Here is a 14,110-nt window from a genome sequence, read left to right on the forward strand (position 1 = left end):
TAAGTTAGTGAACTAAAGTGGTGAATCGATCCATAATAAGATCAAAGATTAAAAAAAAAATATTGGTAAAAAAATGTTATTTTCCCTTATTATCATGATCTATATAGTGGAAAGCATATTTAATATCGTAATCCTTGAATTAATCTGCTTAAAGCAAAATAAAAATTGTCAAAATGGAATAGACTGTATGGAGAGGGAAGCAATAAATAACGGATTGCCATTGATGTTCACGAGCTTCTTCTAACCGTCAATTCACTCCACCAACAGAGCCAACCAGCTTCAAAAATGGCGCGATCCATGTATAACCAATCCCTTCTCTCGTTTCTTCCTTCTACCATTGAAAATGCTTCGAATTCCAGGCTCATCCGCGTAGACTAGTTCCTCTTCTTCTCCGATTTCAACTCCAAATCCATTTTGATTCATGTAAGTATCGATCATTCATCACTCCGATCTCAATTCCTCATGCATGCATGCATTTTTCACTTTTTTTGGTTGGATTAATCAATGATGTTGATTTTGTTGTTGTTGATTGATTGGTGTGCGTGGTGATCGATCAGACGAAGGGAGTGGAAGAGATAGAGAGTGGAGGAGAGGGAGGGTTTCTAATCGAGGCGGTGTTGCAGCTCGGCTAAGCTGAGCAGGCGGAAAAGATGGCCTCCGCGGCGGGGAATCATGATCCGTCGGCGCTGACTCGGCGGCCGTCGCGCAGCGCGGCGACCACGACGTTCTCCATGGAGGTGTTCGACAATGAGGTGGTTCCATCCTCGCTACAGTCGTCCATTGCCCCCATCCTCCGCGTCGCCACGGAAATCCAAAACGAACGCCCCCGTGTTGCTTACCTTTGTACGTTCCCATTCATTTCTCGCACTTTTGGCTTTCTTCTTCGATTATGATTTTATCTCGAAAGGACGTAGACTTTTGATCATGAAATATAAAAAAATTTACAGAATTATATTTTTTTAAATAATGTAAAATAATAATATATTTTTTAAAACCATCAATAAATTTCTTCAGTTATAAATTGGCTCGTACAGTCAATCGATCAAATATTTATTATTTAAAAAAAAGAATTAAATTTCATATGACGTCATTTGAAAAGGTATACTTCTTTACAATTTCTTAACATATGTTTTGACTTATGTAAATATTTTCAAAAAATGAAACTTTAAATTAAGAACATTCTAAACCTTGTAAATTTTTTAAGATTTGTATCTATTTCTTATGTATTCATTTTTATAGAACGCTTACTAGTATTGATTCAAAATATCCAAATCGAAATTTCTTATCGTTTGGATAAATTTACAGGTCGGTTTTATGCGTTTGAGAAGGCACACAGATTGGACCCAAATTCTAGTGGACGTGGTGTGCGACAATTTAAAACCAGTCTCCATCAAAGGCTAGAAAGGGTGCTGACACTAATTGACTTGCTTCAAACTACTGTTTACATCTTGATTGTTCGAACGAAATAATCTTTAAGAATTTAATTCTTCATCGTCAAAAAACTTTGGGTGATCCCCTGTCAGAAAGTTTAATTTAATCCTTCGAACGAAAATTTTCCAGTTGTGCGTGTCCCTGAATCAAGAATCAATAATTGGTACTGTGAATGGTTTTCTTGGATTTGAATGTATAGTATGAGTGTTTGAGAAGTTTGATCAAACTCCTTTTTTGCTGGCATTTCCTGCAAGACCGGGTGACGAAACCGTGGAGTTATCTGATATATGTTCATGCTATTTATAACAGAAATTAATAGAACAGGCTGTTTACATTTTTCATGCTATTCAGGACAATGCATCAACTCTTGCATCTCGGGTCAAGAAGACCGATGCTCGGGAAATTGAGAGCTTTTACAAACAATTTTATGAGCACTATGTTGTGGCACTTAACAAGGGAGAGCAAGCTGATAGGTATCACATTCTTCTGAGTTCTGTGGAGAGTTATGTTTGAAATTTACTTGTTTCTAGGCTCGCTAATGTTTCATTTGGCTGTTGATTTGGTAGAGCTCAGCTTGGAAAAGCCTACCAGACAGCAGGGGTGCTCTTTGAAGTCCTTTGTGCAGTTAATAAGACAGAAAAAGTCGAGGAAGTTGCACCAGAGGTTGGTTTATTAAATTGATGATTAACAAATAGCAACACCTTCTTTATGATTTATGCATTTGACTAGAAATTGATTCTGTAAATTGAACAGATTATGGCTGCAGCTAATGATGTCCAGGCAAAGAAGGAAATTTATGCTCCATATAACATTCTCCCCCTGGATTCTGCTGGTGCATCACAATCCATAATGCAGCTGGAAGAGGTGATTTGTTCTTAGAATCTGAGCACTGACATGCGTACTTAAAGATATATTTCTAAACATATGTAGCGAGTCAAAATTTATTAAGACATTCCACTCTTTAATGCTGGCAGGTTAAAGCTTCGGTGGCTGCCTTACATAATACTAATGGCTTAACTTGGCCATCCTCATTTGAGCAGCAAAAGCAAAAAAAAGGGGAGTTGGACCTCCTTGATTGGCTGCGAGCCATGTTTGGGTTTCAGGTATGTTTTGCTGATTGTTATGTCAAAGAATGAGATAGTCAAATCATACTCTCACATAAACAATTTTCAAACACTGGATTCTATCTACAGAGGGACAATGTCAGGAACCAGAGGGAGCATTTGATTTTGTTGCTCGCAAACATTCATATAAGGCTAATCCCCAAGCCCGAACCACAAAACATAGTATGTCTTCTCATTTATTTCTTCTTGGATATATTGGAATCTAGGGTATTTATCTTATGTACACTCTGGACCTCTGTTGTCACAGAAAAACTAAATATCACATGTTTACCGCTGTAAATTAACTCTATTGAAGTATGTTTCTTTACTAGCCTTGTATTTGTTTTCAACACATATAAGCTGGATATAATAATGGGTTGTAACTCCCATAGTTTATTTTGTGGTTGAATGCAATCAAATTTAGGCTGCATATGTAACCTGTATCAAAAATTTTCTCGTAGCTTGACAATCGAGCAGTTGATGCTCTCCTCAACAAACTCTTCAAGAACTACAAGACATGGTGTAAATACTTGGGGAGAAAGCACAGTTTAAGGTGAGATGATGGGGTTTTGTGGTATACTTTCAATATAACTGATAACATTCAAGGATCGGCCTGATAGTTGATAATCAATATTTTCACCTTAATATCCATAGGCTCCCTCAAGGGCAGCAGGAAGTGCAACAGAGGAAGATGCTTTACATGGGCCTTTATCTTCTTATCTGGGGTGAAGCTGCTAACCTGCGGTTCATGCCAGAGTGTCTATGCTACATTTTCCATAATGTTAGTGGTTTGTTTTTCCTTTTTATTTTCAGCGAAACAGTGTCATGAAATTGATTAGATATTTATCAGAGGAGTATCACGTCCATCAAATGAAGGAATTATATGTACTTTATTTTATAGAAATAAATTTTTAATTTATGAATTTATGTTCAGATGGCATATGAACTGCATGGACTCTTAGCTGGAAACGTTAGCATTGTCACTGGAGAAAACATCAAGCCCTCTTATGGTGGGGACGACGAATCTTTTTTACGAAAAGTTATAACCCCCATTTATCGAGTGATTGAAAAGGTACCATATCGCACCGCCGAAAGCTTAAATATAGCTTATTGTTTTTGCTTCATGGTGTTAATTGTGCAATAGGAATCCAAGAAAGCGAAAAATGGGAGAGCCCCCCACTCAGCTTGGTGCAATTATGATGATCTAAATGAGTATTTCTGGTAAAAAGTGAAATAAAAGATAAATATTTTATGATACATATTAACTTCTTTATTTTTTCCAGTATGATGTGGTAAACTTTTGTAGGTCATTGGATTGCTTTTCTTTGGGTTGGCCTATGCGTGATGATGGTGAATTTTTCAAATCAATACGAGAGGTACCACAGGTAAGATCAAGTTTATTTGGGTTGTTTACCTAATTGGAATGAGGATTCTTATCATTACATTATTTGTGTCTCAGGGAAAACACGCTCCTCGAAGAAAGCCTGGAAAATTGGGAAAATCTTTCTTTGCTGAAACCCGGTCATTTTGGCATATTTTTCGAAGTTTTGATCGTATGTGGACATTTCTCATTCTTGGTTTGCAGGTATCTCATGAAAATTGATATATTGATTAATCCTGGTTTCCTTCACTACTTTAGGTGTTTATGCTAAAGTTCGAAATGGTTGAAATGCAGATCATGATTGTCATTGCTTGGAGTAATGTCTCGGTGTTTGATATCTTCCAGAAAAATGTCTTATATAAAATGTCCAGTATTTTCATCACAGCAGCCTTTCTTCGCTTCATCCAGAGTATGTATTTCTTATCCTTCTAGCTGGTATAATGACATCCAGGATTAAACTTTAAATATGGAATTATTTTTGCATTCGTGATTACAATAAACTCTTTTAAATTTGAATTTTGGTCTAGAAATTTATTCCTCATTTAATTAAAAATTGATAAAATTGCTTTTTTAGGTATGTTGGACCTCATATTGAACTTCCCGGGGTATCTTAGATGGAAGTTTACTCATGTCTCAAGGAACATTCTCAAGATTATTGTCAGCCTTGCGTGGTCAATAATCCTTCCCGTATGCTATATGCACCAAAACAATTCATTTTCGCTTGGAAAGTTCAAGGATGTCCTCTCATTCCTTGATAAAATTAAGGGTGTGCCTCCTTTATACATCATGGCGGTGGCTGTATACCTGCTACCAAATTTATTGGCAACAATGTTCTTTATTTTCCCAATGTTGCGTCGCTGGATCGAGAACTCTGATTGGCTTATTGTTAGATTTCTTCTATGGTGGTCCCAGGTGTATATTTTGCCTCATCTACTTTTGAGCTAACATAGTTTTTTGTCCAAGACTCCTGGTAAAAGCGTTCTTTGTCAAAATAGCTTGATTTTTCCCTATCTGCTAAATGTCTTATATAGGAAACTAAACTTTGATATTCGATGATCAAGTGAGTACACCAAGTATTAGTTTCCACACTTAGTAATCATAAGATGGAAAACGGTGCAGTTAATTTGTTTTATCATCTAATTTTTTTGATGTATCAATATGAAGACATCTCAAGAAAAGATCAGAAACATCAGATAACACGTAGGCTCATGAACAAAGGGAGCTCAATTCTAACTAGTACAAGCTTAGCTCGGATTTTTGCATGAGAAAATTTTCCTCAAAAACCCCAGTCTTCCCCGTTTCGATAAGCACATTTTTAGTTGACTAGAGTGTTAGAATATGTACTTCTCTGCATGTAAAAATGAGGCTTTGAAGCTTTCAGACTTTCATGCGAGTTACTATTGCTGGTCTAGCAATTGGGTAATGTTTAGAGAATATTTTTTATCCCTCCGGAACTATTCTTTTAAAATAGTAGGAAAAAGAGCTGATAGTGGAAGCGAGATTGATAAAGACAAATATTTGAACAGTTGATCTTTTTTTCTTTTTCTTTTCTCTTGAAGAACAATCATCTTTCTCCATGCACCTTACCGTCCTTGATCATACTCCCTTGTCTTGAACTTTGATCGTATAATTTATCATAAGAGCTTGCCTATCATTTTGCAGCCTAGAATCTATGTCGGGAGGGGAATGCATGAAAGTCAACTTACACTCATCAAGTATGTTTTAAACCAACTTTTCTATTCCTTCGTTCTATTCCATCATTAATATTTACTGAACTTTCCCTTTGTTATCACCCTCAATAACAGATACACTTTATTCTGGGTGATGCTTCTGTGTTCAAAGTTCGCCTTTAACTATTTTCTGATGGTACTTTCATATCCTCTTCCATTGGTTTATAAACTAGTAGATGTTGTGGTGGTTTTTCCATAAATTCATTTTGTCATTTGATCCAGATTAAACCTTTGGTGAAGCCCACTAAAGATATAATGGACATTCACCGAGTTGAATATGCTTGGCACGAGTTTTTCCCAGATGGTATGTGTCCATTTCTACAAATTCTTTACAATTTCTTTGTTTGAACATGTGACAACATGTACTAAAATACAGCTAAGCACAACTATGGAGCTATTGTTGCCCTATGGGTACCCGTCATCATGGTATGGTTTATGATTCCTTGCAATATTTCTCATTATTTGTTCCTATCCAATTTTGCTTCTATTATCTTCATTCAATTTTATACTTTTTGTATCGAAATTTTACCTTTTTGCCATTATTTTCGTGCAGGTTTACTTCATGGACCTCCAAATTTGGTATGCTATATACTCAACCTTGTATGGAGGCTTCATTGGTGCTTTTGATCGTCTTGGAGAGGTAATTTCCAGTAGTGAACTCACTCATTGTTGTTTCATATCTCTATTTTTCTCTGGCCATGGTGCCTTTGATCGTCTTGGAGAGGTTTCAAATTATTTAATTGATTCTCCTTTTATCACCATACCCACGGTAAAATATGAGTTCATAAACACAATGTTTTTCAGCTGCAAACTAGGCTGAGGAGTAAACTTATGGAAAAGAAACAACTTTATTATATGACAGTTGTCTGGAACAAGCCATGGTTAATTATGTCTTCGAAATTATAAAATATTTTTTTATTCTTATTTTGAGTTGTGTTGTCGTGCAAGATGTCATTCAGTTACGGAGAGTTCTTGAGCACTTATGAAAGTCAAGCTTTTTTTTCTTTTTGATTGTTGTGGGTGTATTAATTATTTGTTAATGGAAACCCTCCATGGAGGCGGTGTTGATTTAATTTAATGATTTGATAGTTTTACTATTTGTTCACACGTACTCGCTATTTTGGGTCACTAAACTACCACCTTGTCTCCACAGATTCGAACTCTCAGCATGCTCCGGTCACGTTTCCAGTCCTTACCTGGTGCATTCAACACTTACTTGGTGCCTTCTGATAAAACTAGGAAAAGAGGGTTCTCTCTGTCTAAGCGCTTTAATGAGGTTTTATTCACCCCTTAGCAATAGATTAAATTTGTTGTAGCGGTGGTGAGTTTTCTCCCCAGTCTTTGACTGATGCATTTCCTGATTTACGTAGGTTACTGCAAGTAGAAGAAGTGAAGCTGCTAAATTTGCTCAACTGTGGAACGAAATCATATGTAGCTTCCGCGAAGAAGATCTCATAAGTGACAGGTAAATCTCACATAAATAAGTTGATTCTTTTCATCCTATCATGTTTCTATTTCACAATTCAACTTTTCGGTTATAATAGAGTTATCTGATATGTTTTTATTTACCTCCAGGGAGATGGATCTGCTATTAGTTCCTTATTCCTCAGATCCGAGCCTGAAATTGATTCAGTGGCCCCCTTTTTTACTGGCTAGCAAGGTACAGTCACAATTGCGTTCTATATTTCTCTGAGCTGTCCTTTTACTGCCTGCATTTGCAGATCCCAATTGTGTTGGATATGGCAGCTCAATTTCGATCAAAAGATGCTGACCTTTGGAAGCGTATTTGTGCCGATGAGTATATGAAATGCTCTGTCATAGAATGCTACGAGTCATTTAAACTCATTCTTAATGCCTTGATTGTTGGAGAAACTGAGAAAAGGTTGTATTTAGTTTTATTCATGGAGCTTATAGGCTACTCATTCATATTATTTTGTCCTCTAAAAAATTCTGGCAAGTCTATTTGCCTTTATTTCCTATCATGGTTAATAATATATGGTTTATTGGTCCTCTTGAGAATTTATGATCAATTCTTCTATTTATATTCTTTGAAAGAGCCTTTCTTCCCCTTATTTCATGCACGATGTTATTTTAGCTAAAATATTTACTGAGGTGTCCACCTAATATTCTTACACATGTATATTCTCCAACAGATTCATTGTTTGAATACCAATTTATAGTAGAGCTTTTTACTTCTGGAATTAACTGACAAATTAGTTGTTTAATATATTGTTTGATTGTAGATCACTGCTGGCTTCAACAAAGTTCTGACTTCTGTGTCCGTGTAACAGGATAATCGGAGTCATTATAAAAGAAGTTGAAAGTAACATTTCAAAGAGCACATTCCTTGCAAATTTTAGAATGAAACCTTTACCGGATCTTTGTAAAAAGTTCGTGGAACTTGTTGAGATATTGGTAAGAAGTTCATGATATAGTATTTCATGCTTTGATGTCACGACTAAGTCTCTAAATTTCTACCTTTTGGCTTATTTGCAGAAGGATGTTGATCCATCCAAGAAAGATAGTGTTGTTTTGTTGCTTCAAGATATGTTAGAAGTAGTTACCCGTGACATGATGGTGAACGAGATCCGGTTGGTATAATTTGTAGTCACTATTTAGAGATAGGGAATTTTGATGTATCATTATCTGGTGAGCCTTGTGAAATTTATCATCTTTGTCGGATGCAGCGAATTGGCCGAACTTGTTCATAACAGCAAAGATACAGGAAAACAACTTTTTGCCAATATTGTGTTCCCTCCCCCAAATACAGCTCAATGGGAAGAGCAGGTGCACATAAATTCAGTCTTACCAAGTTCTAGTTCTTATACATAAATTGAGCACGGTCTCGTGTGTTTCTTTAATAGATTCGACGTCTCTATCTTCTCCTAACTGTAAAAGAATCTGCAATGGATGTGCCGACAAACCTTGAAGCACGCCGGAGGATAGCATTTTTCTCAAATTCACTTTTTATGAACATGCCACGTGCGCCTCGAGTTCGCAAAATGCTGTCATTCAGGTCCAATTTAAGAGCCATGGTGTATGCATGCACACACAGTTTGTTCATGACCTATTCTTTTTGCTGATGCTGAGCAACAGTTATAACTTCTCAAGTTATGTTATTTTTCTAGTATAATTGTCTTTTCTTTTGAAAAACACAATTAATCCACTGTCAGGTGAGCAAATATAGGTTTGGTGTTACGAAAAGTATTGACTGTTAGTTAATAATATCAATGCATGGTTGATCTCAGCTCTCAACCATTTCATTATATCATTGTCGTCGTCTTAAAGGGAGTTTGAACTTCTATTTGTGAGACAATATTTCGTCAAGAAATATTGGGTATTATATTTTTGCTGTTTAGATTGATGAAGGAGCGTATTTGAGTCTCTTTATAGTTTGTAGGCTTCGATGAATCTTCTGTTGATTCAATGAAATGTCTTCTGCTGGAAGTTGTTAACCTTAACAATTTACATGGCAGTGTTATGACTCCGTACTACAGTGAGGAGACTGTCTATTCCAAGAGTGACCTTGATATGGACAATGAAGATGGTGTGTCGATCATATATTACCTTCAAAAAATTTATCCAGGTTTGCAAATTTCTAGGTCCAACTCTGACACAAATTAACTCTTGGCAATGTTATTCGGTCTGGTGTTTTTCAGTTTTTAATCATCAATTTTAAATATTAACTCTTCATTTAGATGAATGGAATAATTTCATGGAGCGTATAAATTGCAAAGGATATGAAATTTGGGAAAATGAAGAAAATGTCCTTCAATTACGCCATTGGGCTTCTTTGAGAGGACAGACCCTATGCCGAACAAGTTAGTGTCCCTCCCCTCACTGGTCTTCTTTTTTGCTTTAAGCTTTAGTGTGACAATAATTATTTTTACGCAGTCAGAGGAATGATGTATTATAGAAGGGCCTTGAAACTTCAAGCGTTTCTTGACATGGCAACAGAAGATGGTAAGATGAAGTACTTATCAAATTTGCAAGGGGGTCACACTGTCGAATTTTAGTTTATATAAACCTGAAAATAGTAAAAAATGATTTTCTTATTTGTTGGACTCTGAGTACTTAAAGTAACTACTACTTATTTATACTTTTCAAGAAACAAATAGCATGAGCAAGATTCAGTTCTTTGTTTATTTTGTTTCTTTTTTGAGTTTTCTTTGATAATAAGTATCTTCAATTCATTTTTAACTATAGCAGCGCTATGGTGTTTCAGGACAGTTTCTAACCGTTCTTTCCTAAAATCAACAGAGATACTTGAAGGCTATAAAACTATCACAGAACCATCAGAGGAAGATAAAAAGAGTCAAAGATCTGTCTACACTCAATTAGAGGCTGTTGCTGACATGAAATTTACTTATGTTGCCACTTGCCAGAACTACGGAAACCAGAAGCGAAGTGGAGATCGTCGTGCCACTGATATTTTAAATCTCATGGTTAAGTAAGTGGTAGAAAGAAAAAATTCCGTATTAAAAAATTTCATTATACTTAGGCCGAACTCATTCGATTGCAAACTTGTCCTCTATTATTGCAGTAATCCATCTCTGCGTGTAGCATATATAGATGAAGTTGAAGAAAGAGAAGGTGGAAATAACCAAAAGGTTTACTATTCTGTGTTGGTAAAAGCTGTTGAGAATCTTGATCAGGTGAGATTGTTTTCTGCTCTAAATTTAACCCTATTGATTTAGTTTGGACTTTAGAGTTAAGTTATTTCCTTCTGTAGGAAATCTATCGAATAAAGTTGCCTGGGTCGGCAAAGATAGGAGAAGGGAAGCCTGAAAATCAAAATCATGCTATCATTTTCACTCGTGGAGAAGCTCTTCAGACCATTGATATGAACCAGGTAAACTTGGAAGTCTGAATTGATTAATTTACCAACAGGTCTTCCCATTCTAAAACTGTTTATTGTCTTCGTTTTTAGGACAACTATTTGGAAGAAGCCTTCAAGATGCGCAATTTGCTTGAGGAATTTAATGAGGATCATGGAGTGCGACCGCCAACCATCCTGGGTGTTCGCGAGCATATTTTCACTGGAAGGTTGGATATTAATTAAAGTTCCTATCAGTTTTGGTTCTGTTTCAGATTTTTGCCCTCTCAGACCCTTCACATATTTATTTTCAGTGTGTCGTCTCTGGCTTGGTTTATGTCGAATCAAGAAACAAGCTTCGTCACCATTGGTCAGAGAGTTCTTGCAAGACCTTTGAAGTACGTGATATTCTTTTCACACCCTTCAGAAAATGCGAAATTTTTTTTGTCTATGATTCTGTGGATAGGCTGAGAAATTATGTACCTTGTGTCATTTCAATGGGGGCATCACTCATTGTCTTCAACTCAGTAGTGCAAATATCTTACGACTGCTGCTGAATTTAGAATTCACTCTATAAATTTATTGGCACAATCTGATACTAACAACTTGCATCGTAAAGGAAAAGGTGTGAGTTCCTTCTGTAATGCGAGAAAAAAATTATTGCTCCCTTCCCACTAATGCTTCTGTTAACTTATGTGATAACACATCACTTATATTAGATACTTTTTGCTTCCATAACATTAATTCTTGCTCCTGTTACTTCATTTCAAATACAACCATGTATCATATTTTTTTAGTGTTCTTCTTGGGGGTTGGCTTTATATGATACCCTTTTCTCTAATTGGTTTTTTGTAGGGTGCGATTCCATTACGGACATCCAGATGTTTTTGACAGAATTTTTCACCTTACTCGTGGGGGGATCAGCAAGGCTTCCAAGGGCATTAATCTTAGTGAGGATATATTTGCTGGTGAGTTTTTAAAACCACAATCAACTTGTTCATTTCCATGCAATCTGAAATTTTTCTCTTTGAAGGTTTTAATTCAACTTTAAGACGCGGAAATGTTACTCATCATGAATATATCCAAGTCGGCAAGGGGAGAGATGTTGGCCTAAACCAAATCTCACTTTTTGAAGCCAAGGTTGCTTGTGGTAATGGGGAGCAGACACTCAGCCGTGATCTCTACAGATTGGGTCATCGTTTTGATTTCTTCCGTATGTTGTCATGTTACTATACTACCACTGGGTTTTATGTGAGCTCAATGGTAATAGTTTTCTCTTTCAGATCTCATACATAAATATTTTTGAAAAAGTGACTTATAAAAAGCAAACTCAATTTCTTTGAATCTCTCATTGGGAGTAAACATCTGTTGAATTGTTAGAGAAGGGCTCAACTTGGAAATTTAATCTTCTTTGTTCTTTTTTATATTGGTTAATTCATGGATTTTATTCTGACAAATCCAAAAGGCATTTTGAATTTGTTATGATTCATTGTTTATTAAGATTTTTGTCAGCTTAAATATTGATTGATTTACACTAATATTGTCCATCGCTAACAGTGTACTAGGTTGAATCTTCAATCGATAATGCTTTATGAAAATCTTCCTCTGTGACTTCTGATACAGCTAGAAAGAACAGTTTATGTGAATACTGTTAGGTTACTGCATGACATTTTGATGTTCATCGTACAATCTCAATAGTTGAGAACATGTTCTGGTAATATCCATCCTAGAATAATTTGTAGTAAAACTTTAGTGTTTTTTACGCCATGCAGCTGGTGGTCCTTACAGTGTATGCGTACTTGTATGGCAAGCTCTATCTTTCACTGAGTGGACTCGAGAAGACCTTAGTCAGATTTGCAAGATCCAAGGGAGATGGTGCTCTGAAGGCTGTCATTGCATCACAATCTGTTGTGCAACTTGGTATACTGATGACACTGCCAATGCTCATGGAAATTGGACTTGAGAGAGGTTTCAGAACTGCGGCTGGAGACATAATAATCATGCAGCTCCAGCTGGCATCTGTTTTCTTTACTTTCTCTCTTGGGACAAAGCTTCATTACTTTGGGCGAACGCTATTGCATGGTGGAGCTAAATACAGAGCCACAGGGCGTGGTTTTGTCGTGAGACATGAGAAGTTTGCTGAGAACTACCGAATGTACTCGCGAAGCCATTTTACTAAAGCGCTGGAACTGTTGATTTTGCTCGTATCTTATCAAGCTTATGGCTCAGCAGCTCCTGACTCAAAATTTTACTTAGTCCTCACCTTCTCCATGTGGTTTCTCGTTGGTTCTTGGTTGTTTGCTCCTTTTCTTTTCAATCCCTCCGGATTTGAATGGCAGAAGATAGTGGATGATTTTGACGATTGGACCAAGTGGATGAGTAACCGAGGTGGTATTGGTGTTCCTGCAAACAAGAGTTGGGAATCCTGGTGGGAAGAGGAACAAGAACATCTCCAATCCACGGGTCTGTCGGGACGGTTCTGGGAAATCATCCTCACTCTTCGCTTTTTCTTATACCAATATGGGATCGTTTATCAGTTGAATGTCACCCAACATAACAAAAGTTTTATGGTGAGCATTTGAACTAAATATATACATATGGTTGAGCTTTAATAATTTTAAAATCATTTATTTATAGAAGCTGAAGTCAAGAAGCCAAAAAAAAAAATTTAAGGCTTCTACTTCAGCTTCGCTTTCAAGTAAACATTTTTAACTATCATATCCACAAAAATATTTGCATTTACATTTGTCTTCTAACTTCATGTCATGGTTGCAGGTTTATGGTTTATCTTGGCTAGTCATTGTTGCTGCTATGCTCATCTTAAAGGTCAGTGATGAAACAGACAATCGATCTTTCTATCCGTCTTTTCTTTCAGCTTAGTACTAATGTGACGGTAAATGTTTTTCTTGTTCAGATCGTGTCGTTGGGGAGGAAGAAATTCAGCGCAGATTTCCAGCTTATGTTCAGACTACTAAAGCTATTCCTATTCTTCGGTTTAGTTGCCACACTTGTGATAATGATAAAATTCCTTGAGCTCACGCTTGGAGATATATTTGCCAGTTTCGTAGCCTTTTTGCCAACAGGCTGGGCCCTTCTGCAGTTATCGCAAGCTTGCAGGCCTTTAGTGAAGGGTTAGGAATGTGGGTTTCTGTTAAAGCTCTAGCAAGAGGGTATGAATATCTAATGGGATTGGTAATATTCACTCCGGTGGCTGTCTTGGCTTGGTTCCCCTTTGTGTCCGAGTTCCAAACGAGGCTGCTTTTCAACCAGGCCTTCAGCAGGGGGCTACAGATTCAACGTATTCTGGCTGGTGGAAAGAAGCATAAATGATGTAGTCTCAAATGTATCTTCATTAATTTAGGTAAAAGTTCAAACCATGTCATTACTTTACTATAACAGTCATTCTTGAGGTGATGTTGTCACGAAGATACTTGCCTGCCCTCTATTGTTCACTGGGCACATTGTATAATTTCACCATGTCAATGGATTTGACACTCAGCTTCTGTCAAATTGTTATTATCACTAAGAACATTGCTTTGTCTCATAATTCTGAAAGAGATTCGCATGAGATAACGTCCAACGGAATGTTATGCTAATAAAAAAATTGCATTTGAGAATCGGGCAAATTGAAGCAAAGGCTTTTCTTGAG

General features: G+C 36.6%; 1 protein-coding gene across 1 annotated transcript; it reads left to right on the top strand.

The window, feature by feature from the left end:
- Positions 1–274: 274 nt before the first annotated feature.
- LOC140841719 (callose synthase 5-like) lies at positions 275–13,872 on the top strand. Its single transcript, XM_073209357.1, is given in 43 exon segments — positions 275–423; positions 558–843; positions 1,306–1,406; positions 1,783–1,904; positions 1,998–2,094; positions 2,185–2,295; positions 2,406–2,534; positions 2,625–2,717; positions 2,996–3,087; positions 3,189–3,315; positions 3,469–3,606; positions 3,679–3,755; positions 3,841–3,919; positions 3,994–4,119; positions 4,210–4,324; positions 4,490–4,827; positions 5,578–5,630; positions 5,721–5,781; positions 5,868–5,949; positions 6,022–6,071; positions 6,199–6,285; positions 6,799–6,921; positions 7,016–7,110; positions 7,221–7,305; positions 7,367–7,527; positions 7,937–8,060; positions 8,142–8,236; positions 8,333–8,432; positions 8,510–8,661; positions 9,122–9,231; positions 9,344–9,466; positions 9,540–9,608; positions 9,906–10,095; positions 10,189–10,300; positions 10,378–10,497; positions 10,576–10,691; positions 10,776–10,859; positions 11,317–11,429; positions 11,495–11,724; positions 12,234–13,031; positions 13,237–13,287; positions 13,376–13,589; positions 13,592–13,872. Coding segments are annotated over 42 exon segments (5,736 nt in total). The 5' UTR covers positions 275–423; positions 558–650; the 3' UTR covers positions 13,792–13,872.
- Positions 13,873–14,110: the final 238 nt, after the last annotated feature.

Source organism: Primulina eburnea, chromosome 9 (assembly GCF_022965805.1).
Source record: "Primulina eburnea isolate SZY01 chromosome 9, ASM2296580v1, whole genome shotgun sequence".
Classification (NCBI taxonomy): domain Eukaryota; kingdom Viridiplantae; phylum Streptophyta; class Magnoliopsida; order Lamiales; family Gesneriaceae; genus Primulina; species Primulina eburnea.